Raw genomic sequence first — 12,213 nt, forward strand, 5'->3', positions numbered from 1 at the left:
TCTCTGGGTGCTTGATCTGCTAGAAATCACAGCCAAATCTCTCCCATGTCACACACCATCATCTTACTATAGAAGAATTACATTGTACTGGACCATGTTGTTCCCAGAGCTGGAACATCTTTTACCGTGTGTCTATTCAAATAATTGATGCTGACCTAAGCGACAACAAGTAGTGACATGGTGTTATCTCAGTAAACAAAGATCAACATCGTTTAACGTCCGCTTTCCATGCTAGCATGGGATGGACAATTTGACTGAGGACTGGTGAAACCAGATGGCTACACCAGGCTCCAATCTGATTTGGCAGAGTTTCTACAGCTGGATGCCCTTCCTAACGCCAACCACTCCGAGAGTGTAGTGGGTGCTTTTACGTGCCACCGGCACGAAGGCCAGTCAGGCGATACTGGCAACAGCCATGCTCAAAATGGTGTATTTTACATGCCACCTGCACAGGAGCCAGTCCAGCGGCACTGGCAATGATCTCGCTCGAATGTCTTTTCACGTGCCACTGGCACAAGTACCAGGAAGGTGACGTTGGTAACGATCACGCTTAAATGGTGCTATTTACATGACACCGGCACGGAAGCCAGGATGTATGAAGTTATTTCTATTTGGTAATCCAGCAAGAGACATAGGCCTACTAAATCTCAAATACACTCACTTGTATTATTTTACCAACACCCTGTACTCTATCATCTGTGTCTTTCGTGACTTAGGTATAAATTAACCCTTTGTTAAATGCATCACTTATTAATTAATGTAATAGACAAAGGAAAAAAAATGGAGTTGGACAGCAAGCAGGATAGGACATGTCAACCACAGCTCTCTGTGTAACTAAATACAAAAGGATATACTGCGTTTGATAGCATAGTAGATGCTTGGACGTATTAGATGCACAGGTATATTTGACACACCCCAATTTCAGCTGGGCATATTCAGGTAAAAAGAAGATTTTAGTATGTTAAAGCATGTAATATTTAAAGCAGTCTAAGCAGTACATTAGAAAACATTATAAAAGTAGCTTATGTAATGTTTAAGTAGCAGTTTTGGCAAAAGAAACTAATAGAATGGGTGTCAGGTTTAAATAAAAAGACAATATGTGGTTGATCTGTTCTGCTAGATCTTTCGAGGCAGTTTGCCAGTTTAGCTTCTGTCCAAAGATTGAAATGACTAAGAGAATAAAATGACTGAATAAAATGACTGAGAGGACTAAAAAGGACTAAAAATGACTAAAAGAATAAAATGACTAAAAGATATAACAGAAATAAGTCACATCATGTTTTCTCATTTATTTTTTATTTGTTTTAGTTGTTATTTGACTGTGACCATGCTGGGGCACTGCCCTGAAGAATTTTAGTTGAATGATAAATTGACCCCAGTATTTATTTTTTTAAAGCCTGGTACTTATTCTATCGGTAACTTTTGCTGAACCACTAAGTTATTGGGGATGTAAACACACCAACACCGGTTGTGAGGGACAGGCACAAGCCCCCCCCCACACATGATGGGCTTCATTTAGTTTCTTGTCTACCAAATCCACTCACCAGGCTTTGGTGAGCCTAGCCCAAGGCTATAGTAGAAGACACTTGCCCAAGGTGCCATGCAGTGGGACTGAACCTGGAACCTTGTAGTTGGGAAGCAAGCTTCTTACCACACAGCCACATGTACTGTCTTTTGATGAAATGGCTTTCGGTCATTGGTCTGTTTTATCACGGCTAATTTACAACTCCACAACCACAAGTACCTACATACTTTCCTATAGAGCAACTTATCCACTCACCTTTATGGCTCCTCCATTAGTTACCTGAGACTATACCTGTCTAAATTAGCTCTCACCTGCTCTCTTTCTCAGTTTCATCCTGCTTCTTAAAATACTATTATGACTATTAATTCCTGTTAATTATCTAATGGTTCACAGGTAGATCGAAAGACTTTGCAACGAGAAGGTGAAAATGAGCTGATTAGTTGAGAAGAGCAACAATTGCTCTGTCAACAGCCATGACAACAAGAACAACAACAACAACAACAACAACAATGACATTTACAAAAATAAAATGAAAACAAAGCAGGGGGAGCAACCATGTAAACAGAATGGATGTTTATTAACAACAGCATTGCTGTACACTGTTGACACAGATGTTTCTTAATGCAGTTTCTTTGAAAGTAAACTCCATCTGTTTGACTGTGAACCTACACATGCATGTGTGTGTGTGTGTGTGTGTGTGTGTGTATGCGTACACTGAGACATACGTGCATACAGGTATGGGTGTCTTGCCATTGTATCAGGTTTGTAAAGGACCATCTTCACTTTAGGGTCCCACCTAGTCAGATTGGACCCAAGACCAGGTGGGTGCTTTTACGTGCCACCCGCACGAGGGCCAGTCAGGCGGTACTGGCAACGGGCACTTCAAAATGGGTGTTTTTTATGTGCTACCTGCACAGGAGCCAGTCCAGTGGCACTGGCAATGGACCTCGCTCGAATGTTTTCTTCACATGCCACCGGTACAAGTGCCAGTAAGGCAACGCTGGTAACAATCACGCTCAAATGGTGCTATTTACGTGCCACTGGCACAGAAGCCAGACAGCTGCTCTGGCAATGATCACGCTAGGACGGTGCTGTTAACGTTCCACTGGCACAGGTGCCAGTCATCGAATTTGGTTCAATTACGATTTTGATTTCACTTGCCCCAAGGCAATGACTAGTGACTGAGACCTTTACAGATATGCTGTGCTTGAGAAGACCCAGTAAGCCAAGTGAGACCATAACCCATGGCCTATGCCAGTGGGTGTAACCAGCCCACTTATGAGTACCCCTCATTTATTGGACAATAAACTTTTCTTGCGAAGACCTGTTGAGGCAAATGAAATCAAAATCAAAATCGCTGACGTGGCTGATGACAGTACTGCTTGATTGGCACTCATGCAGGTGGAACGTTAAAAGCACCATCCAAGCATGATCATTGCCAGGGCTGCCGATTGGCTCCTGTGCCGCTGGCACGTAAAAAGCACCATTCAAGCATGATCGTTGCCAACGTGATTTTTAAATAAAGAATTTCATTTCACTCCATTTTCTATCATTTATCTATTTATATAAACTCTAAAGATATTATGTAATTCCTGATGCATATCCAGTAGCATGAGCATTTCCTGTGTATGATGACATCAGGTAGCCAATGACAGTAGATGAGCTTTGCATAGCACTCTACGAGGCTTTTACCCAAGTCTTATTTAACTATATGTATATATATATATATATATATATATATATATATATATATATATATATATTATATTAGAACGAGAGAGAGAGAGAGAGAGAGAGAGAAAGAGAGGGAGAGAGAGCAGTAACCTCTATGTACCAAAGATTAAGTTATATAACTTCTTAATTATTCTTTTACTTAACAGTATTCATTTTGACTTTATAAATTTATATATATATATATATTTTATGGTTTGACAATTTATTATAAACATAAATGTATATATTACACTATATACCATAAAACAAATAAACACACATATTCTCCTATGCACACATCCTCCTCAGTCACAACTCTACTTATTGGAAAATGGTTTTATGAATTTTCGAAGCTGTTTCAATTTATGAGTTACAGTTATATTATTATCATCATCCTTGTCATTGTTGTCGTCGTCGTCATCATCATCGTTGTCATCATTGTCAACGTTGTCATTGTCATCATCATCGTCATCATCATCATCATCATCATCACCATCACCACTACCACCATCACAAACAGGAATTCCATTAGAAACAGGAATTCAATTTGAAAAAGTTTTAATCGATTTTCTCGGTAAGTATGGGGGCTAGGAAAAAAATACAAACCACATTCCAATCTATGCACCGGTCTCCACATGTGTGCCATTTTTCACGCGAATTCGCTCAGCCGTTTGGCTGTGATCCTCAAGACAAGAAAGAATACAATAATCACCCATGTCCAATTTATATTATAGATACACACACTCATATATATGTGTTACAAAATTTCTCAAAATACAATGTTTATATACCAAAAAGATTTTCTAACATTTTTCTAACATTTTTCTAACATTTTTCTGACATAATTTAAATATATACTTTAACCATGTAACACAAGCCTTCTGTAGTTTTTTCACTCTTATTATCTTTTATATATATATATATATATATATATATATATATATATATATATATATATATATATATATATATATCTTTATATATATATGTATGTATGTGTATATATATATATCTATATCTATATATATATGTATGTATGTATGTATATATATATATACACATACATATATCTATCTTTATATATATATGTGTATGTATATATATATATGTATGTATGTATATACATGTATATATATATATATATATATATATATATATATATATATATATATATATATATGTATGTATATATATATGTATATATATATATATGTATTAAGATTATATATATTTATTAAGATGTGTGTATATAACTTTTACAACGCACTTGAAACAAGTTTGTTAAATGCCCTCTCTTTGCGACTTTGATTGCGTCATAAACCCGGAGCATAAGTGAGATCTTCGTCTTTTATGATTGCTCCTTATAAAACATTTATGATCTCATTCAAGTCATTAATATTACTCTGACATGTTTTACTGTGACTATAAACTTACACGGCAGGGTGTTAGCAATAGCTTGAGGTTTGTTTATTTTCCTTTAAGTCTCTATACATAAATATGTATTCACGTATCCTCATATTCTCAGACAAACATATACAGCCATAAACACACACATACGTACACACATACACACATATGCTTTTTATTTTCTCATGTGTCTTATTGGCTTTATTTGGCTATAGAATATAGGTGACCATTATCATACTGATTAAGAGCATGGCGGGTGAAATGCTTAGCGGTATTTCACCTGTCGCTATGTTCTGATCTCAAATTCCACCGAAGTCAATTTTGCCTTTCATTCTTTCAGGGGGTCGATAAAATAAGTACCAGTTGCATACTGGAGTCGAACTAATCAACTGCCCTCACCCTACCAAATTTCAGGCCATATGCCTATAATAGAAAGGATTATTATTGTGATTGGGTCAGGCTTACTGGTATGCTAGTTTGCCAATGGTGGATTAGAAAGATTCTGAATTATCTTGGATTCATTTAAGAAGAGCACTGTCATTGTTTTGAATCATTGTAAAATAGAAGTAAAATAACAAATAACCAGGCTGGAGAGTTTCTTACAATAGAAAAAGGTTCATCATCAAAAATGAATGGCTCAAAGAAATGTAAGTTTATGTAGATCCCGCCATGCTGAGTGCCATTTGGGCAATGGCACTCTCTTTGTCCATTTATTGGTGATAGTGGTGGCTATGGGTGAATGTAGTAGCAACAGTAGTTCCACGAAGATGGTGTTGCCAGTGGTCACAGAAAGCTGTTCATATCTGATCAGGGGCCTTTGTGCCTGAAGTATATAAAGGTTACTTAACTTTCCCTTTTCACATTGTGAGAAACTCTGTGTCTTCATTATGAATTCATTTAGTTGGAGACAAAAATTTTGTTTGCTCTGCATTTTATAAGAGCAAATCCTGTCAAGTTTTGACATTATTATTTTAAAAAAAGAATTTATTTTAATTTCTCCATTTTACAGATCTTTTATGGTACAATAGTGACGTTATAGCAAACTGTCAACAAAGCTGGAAAAATATCTGATATTGTTGAATTTATAGGTCATTTCTAAGTACAAATATTGATTTATTTTCTTCAGCTTTGTTTTATCAAAACATCTGTGGGGAAAAAAATATAATCATTAATTTCCTATGTTGCTGATATATTTGATTTAAAAAAAAACAATTTTTCTTGAGCCCCAGATCATAAAGCTGGTTACCAGGTTTCAGGTCAGGGCAGGTGTAGAGGTGTGCACCATTGTAGCACATTACCTCATTCACCTCTTGTTAGTATATTCCCGGGTCCTCCTGGTGACCTGTCAAGCAGTGTCCCTGTCAATCCCCTTCATGAGATAGCTCCTGACCTTGTAGCATGTGATAATACCAGTGTTGTGTTGTATATATGGCGAAACATACTGGACATTTAATGTTACAGTCCATAAGTGGCTAAGAAGTTTGCTTCACAACCATGTGGTTTGGGGTTCAGTCCCTCTGTGTGGCACCTTGGACGAATATCTACCATTGTAGCCTAAGGTTGACCAAAACCTTGTGAGTGTATTTGGTAAATGGAAACTTAGAGAATCTTATTGTTGTTGTGTACCCTTTTTCTCGATATCATGTGATAGTTTTAAACGTGTGGGGCCATCATACACACAGTGTCATTCGCACCCAGTCTTCCATGTAAAACATGCCTGAGAAAGGATAAAAAATTACCGTGCTTGGAAACAAATAAGGGTTGGCAACATGATATGCATCCTGCTGTATAAAATCTGCCTCAACGAATTTCATTTGACCCATGCAAGCATGGAAATGTGGACGTTAAAACGACGACGACCTAGTTGTAAAGAAAAATGAAAGGATGAAATAACCAATATTTGCAGACCATGGAAGTGTTTTAAATCATAGTGTTTTATTAACTCCTCATTGGCATATCTCTAGAGGTTGCCTTTCTACATCTTTTTGATAATAGAAGCTAAATTTCCTTAAAAAAGAAAAGTGTTCACATTAGATATTATAACCATAGATATAGTGTGTCCCAGATTAACTATCTTTACATTAACTATAGATACTTAATTCATCGATAGTTAAAAATGCTTCTGGTTACAGCTAGAACCCCTTTTATCATAGGTCTTCTCAATTAGGGCTGATTTGGAGTTAATCAACTTTCGTTAAAGAATTTCTTGGTTATCTTACAATCCTAATAGTTTATGATATTGGATTGAAAACGAATTTCAATTTATGCTTATTGGTCGGTTAAAAACGCCAAAAATCATGTTTGTTTTTTTTTTTTAAATCTGTGAGCGAAACTGAAGAAATCCCAGTTTATTAATGGACATGTAACACGTTTGCCTGAATAAATTTTTAAAACTATTTTCTTTTAGGGCAAAATAACTTTTAATAATACTGTTGTAGTAAACAATGAAGAGGGAATAACTACGGTAAGATTAGTTAGTAATTAGGAGAGAGTTATCTACCTTATGTTAATTGCAGTTTTTAAAGCTTTCTTCGTCTCTCTCGATGCAATACTTTCAGACGTTAGGTTTATCAATTACAATTGGCATAAGAGTAAAAACAATATATATATATATATATATATATATATATATATATATATATATATATATATATACATATGTAAAACTATGGTTAAACTAGATTAACAGAGTTGCATAAAGACAGAAGTTAATTGGCAGGAACATAGAAAAAGATGTTGATAGGATGAGAGATATTGAAAGCTATCCGTATTATTTCTGGACGAGAGGGAGAAATCAAATGAAAAACCATAAGTGTGTGTATATATAATATATACATACATCTATGTTCATATATATATATATATATACACACACATCTATGTTCATATATATATATATATACACACATATCTATGTTCATATGTATATATGTATGTGTGTATGTAATGTATGTATGCATACATATGCATGTATGTATATATGTATGTGTATACACACACACAGGTGTGGCTGTGTGGTAAGAAGTTTGCTTCCCAACCACATGGTTCTGGGTTCAGTCCCTCTGCTTAACACCATTGGGAAGTTTCTTTTATTGTAGCATTGGGTCAATAGCATTGTGAGTGGAGTTGGTAAATGGTAACATACGTATATGTGTGTGTCTGTGTTTTTCCCTCACCACCACTTGACGACCGGTGTTGGTGCGTTTATGTCCCTGTAACTTAGCAATTCGGCAAAACAGACTAATAGAGGAAGCACTATGCTAAAAAAGAAGAAAATACTGGAGTTAATTCATTTAACTAAAAATTCTTTAAAGCATTGTTTCAGCATGGCCGCAGTCCAATGACTGAAACAAGTGAAAGATAGAAGATATGTGTGTGTGTCTGCATATATATGTGTGTGTATGTATATATATATATATATATATATATATATATGTATGTATGTATGTATGTATGTATATGTTTGTATATATATATATATATATATATATATATATATATATATATATGTATATATTTATATATGTATATATATGTGTGTGTTATATATGTATATATATATATATGTAGTGCTGAATATAACCTTGTGTTACAATTGAGTTAATTATGATATATGTCTAATGTAATCCCTATTCACTTTAGACATAAAATCAGATACACACACGTGCATCTCTCTCTCTCTCTCTCTCTCTCTCTCTCTGTGTATATATATATGTGTGTGTACCTGTGTGTATTATATATATATATATATGTATATATATATATATATATATATATATATATATATATATATACATATATATACATATATATATATATACATATATATACATATAGATATACATATATATACATATATATACATATACATACATATATATATATATATATATATATATATATATATATATATATATATATATATATATATATATATGTATGTATATGTATATATATGTATATATATGTATACATATATATATACATATATATACACACACATGCATACATATACGCATGTATATGTATGTATGCTGTATGTATGTATACTAGCTGTGAATTGATTTTTTTCTATGTTTACTAATGAATATTATCCAGATGGTACTCTAGCATTCTGTGTGTGTGTGTGTGGAAAGGTATAGACTTATATACATATATACCGATATTGATTCACACACACACACACACACACACACACACAAACACACAAACACACATATGCATTAGTATTAATATAAACTTATTCATACACAAACACCCACACATTCTTCTGCTGGCTCCAGTGAATAGGTTGCAGTAATTCTTCAAGGGTTTACCGAATTCCATCAAACTGGAGGTGGTTGGGGGTGGGGGGCAGGCTTATTGCAGTTTTGTTTCATCGATCTCTATTTGTCAAACCACTAGAATGCATACGGCAAAGAGACACAACATAAGCACCGTCAGATTAATAGAGTGTTGTAAAAATAGCATAAAGAAATTAGGGTTCCCGCACTGTTTCTGTCTACCAGCTTCAATAAACAAGGCATCGGTCAAGCGAATGTTATAGGAGAAGCTGTTTATTGCCCATGTGCGGCACATTGGAAATGAAATCTGAATACCACGTGGATGTAAACTGAATTTGTTAACAAAACAGCCAGATGTTTATGCCTGTGTGTATGTCACCATGTGTCTGTGTATATATATGTATGTGTGTACGTACGTGTGTGGATGTATACATATGAATGTATGTACGTATGTGTATATGGTGAATTATGCAAACACAAGTACATGTATACAGATAATAAAAAATAAAAAAAGCCACCCACCCACATGAAAGTGAAGTAGACGAAGGAAGAGAAATGGAGTGAAGTGAAAAAAGTTGAATAGAAAAGGAGAGGAGGGAGATGGAGAGCTGTAGAGAATGGAGTGCGAAAGGGGGTAGGAGCAACAAGGAGGCTGATGTGACTAGAGAAAGAAAAAAAGAGCGAGGGAGAGTGTGAGATGACAGAGAGAGAGAGAGAGCAAGAGAGAGGGAGAGCGAGAGGTAGAGAGGGTGGACAGAAGCTTGTTCCATGTGAGGAGCGTTGTGGGGATAAATTTATATAGTGGTTCATTGAGAACTTCTGTAGCATTTTAGACTGTTTCAAAAGATAGCATCGGACAGGATTAATGATCAAATGGTAAATATTCTATTGGTTTTTTTTCCTTCCTTTCATATCTACATACATATGTATAAACATGTATACATAAATGCACAGATTTTTTTTTTTGTTTTCATTAAAACAGTCATGTTTATATAAACATGGATGCATTATGTTTTGCTGTTCAGGTTTTACGCATATGCACGCAGATGTACACACACGCGTACACACATACACACCTAAACATACCCGTACAAAAACATACATGCGTATATGCATAGACATGTATATGTATATAGGTGTATGTATATTTATATACATACATTTATGTGTGTGAATATATATATATATATATATATATATATATATATATATATATATATATATATGTATGTATGTATGTATGTATGTATATACATATATATATATATATATATATATATATATATATACATACATACACGTGTATACATATATATATATATGCATATATATATATATATATATATATATATATATATATATATATATATATTCCTGTATGTATGTATGTCTATACATATATATTTGCATATATTTCTGTATGTTTAAATATATACGTATATCTATACATCTATATGTATATGTATGTGTGTGTGTATAATATATATATATATATATATATATATATATATATTATACATATATACATACATACAAACACACACACACACACACACACACACACACACACACACACATATATATGTTTGTTTGTAATTTATGCACTGAAGCCATCAGTTTTGGTTAATTCCTACAATCGACCCCAATGCATGACTGGTACTTTATTGACTCAAAATGGAAAAGCTTGACCACAGCAGGATTAGAACTTAGAACATAAAGTTTTGAACTAAATGCTGCCATTCATTTACACATTCCTCTAGAAACACACAAAAGAATCAGAATGCAATTTGGTTTCTATCACATACTTGTCAACAACAGAAACATCACACACATATGCAGTCTTGCATATACAAACACACACATGCATTCTTGCACAGGCACAGACACACATGCACTCTTACACAAACACACACACACATCACAACATATATTGTATCTAAACAAATGTATATATTCAGAAGCTCAGTTACATGTATACACTGTTTATTTACGTACACGGGTGAACACATCTTAGGGAGCATGGATCTATGAATATAGACAAATATGAAGTACCCCCCCCCACTACCACCGCTGCCACCACCACTGATGTTCTTGTACATGCTCAGTTGTGGCTGTGTGGTAAGAAATTTGCTTCCCAGTCACATGTTTCTTGGTTCAGTCCTACTGAGTGGCATCTTGGGCAATTGTCTACTTCTATAACCTCGGACTGACCAAACCTTTTGAGTGGATCTGGTTGACAGAAACCGAAAGAAGTCTGTTGTATATATATGTGTGTGTGTATATATATCTATATATATATATATATGCATACACACACATATATTTGTATGTGTGTCTGCCTGTCTGTTTATGTCTGTATGTATACCTATGTGTTTGTGCCAGTATTTATCCCCTGGCCATTGCTTGATAACCGGTGTTGGTGTGTTTACATCCCAGTAACTTAGCAGTTTGGCAAAAGCAGCCAATAGAATAAGGACCAGGCTTTAAAAAGAAATAAGTACTGGTGTGGATTCATTTGACTAAACATTCTTCCAGGGGTTGCCCCAGCATGGCTACAGCCCATTGACTAAAGCATGTAAAAGCGCTATATGTATGTATGTATATGTATATGTATATACATATATATATATATGTATATATATATATATATATATATATATATATATATATATATATATATATATATGTTGGTATTATGCAAAAGTGTCATAAGTCCAAAACATTGCTTTTTCAGAAAACAAAAAAAATAGTTTTACCATTCCGTAGCAAAAACCTTTGAACTACACTTTGACAATTTTTGATATCTTGGCATCTGAAGCAGCAGGAAATACGATAATTTGACCAAAATTTGGACATACCATAGTTTAACATAATAGCAACAATATATATATATATATATATATATATATATATATATATATATATATATATATATATATATGCTGATAGAAAGGCCTTTTTTCTATCGAGGGCCTATATGCCCCTTTACGAGGCTATTTTCCTTAGTCATTGCACGGTGATCGCCATAAGTTTTAGGCTTACATAAAAATACCATTATTATTATTAGTTACAGGACTGTAAAAACGGCGCCGTAATAAAAAAAAACATTCACACCAAAAGCATTTAGAAAGTTTGTTTACATAAAAACAAACACAAATGATTATAGTTCTTAAATTTGACAGAAAGAGGGAGGCTGATTCACTGGTGTAAAGGTAACACATTTGGTAATGTTAACAAAGGGATGTGGGTTCGTCTCCTACACGGATAGGAAAGCCTTCTTTTTCC

The 12,213-nt window shown here is 34.2% G+C and overlaps 1 protein-coding gene across 5 annotated transcripts in view; it reads left to right on the top strand.

Moving 5' to 3' along the window:
- The window catches only part of LOC106870669 (sodium-dependent proline transporter), a 133,164-nt gene that overhangs the window by 84,693 nt on the left and 36,258 nt on the right, over positions 1–12,213 (top strand). Inside the window, exon 1 of one of the 5 annotated variants that reach the window (XM_052969188.2) lies at positions 9,007–9,804. The exons of the other annotated variants lie outside the window; for them this stretch is intronic. Within the exon in view, the coding sequence (XP_052825148.1) occupies positions 9,802–9,804 (3 nt within the window). The 5' untranslated portion in view covers positions 9,007–9,801. Of the gene's footprint in view, positions 1–9,006; positions 9,805–12,213 lie in introns of those variants that run through there. 5 annotated transcript variants of the gene reach the window in all.

The sequence above is a fragment of the Octopus bimaculoides genome, chromosome 7 (genome assembly GCF_046866305.1).
Source record: "Octopus bimaculoides isolate indiv1 chromosome 7, ASM4686630v1, whole genome shotgun sequence".
NCBI classification, from domain to species: Eukaryota; Metazoa; Mollusca; class Cephalopoda; order Octopoda; family Octopodidae; genus Octopus; species Octopus bimaculoides.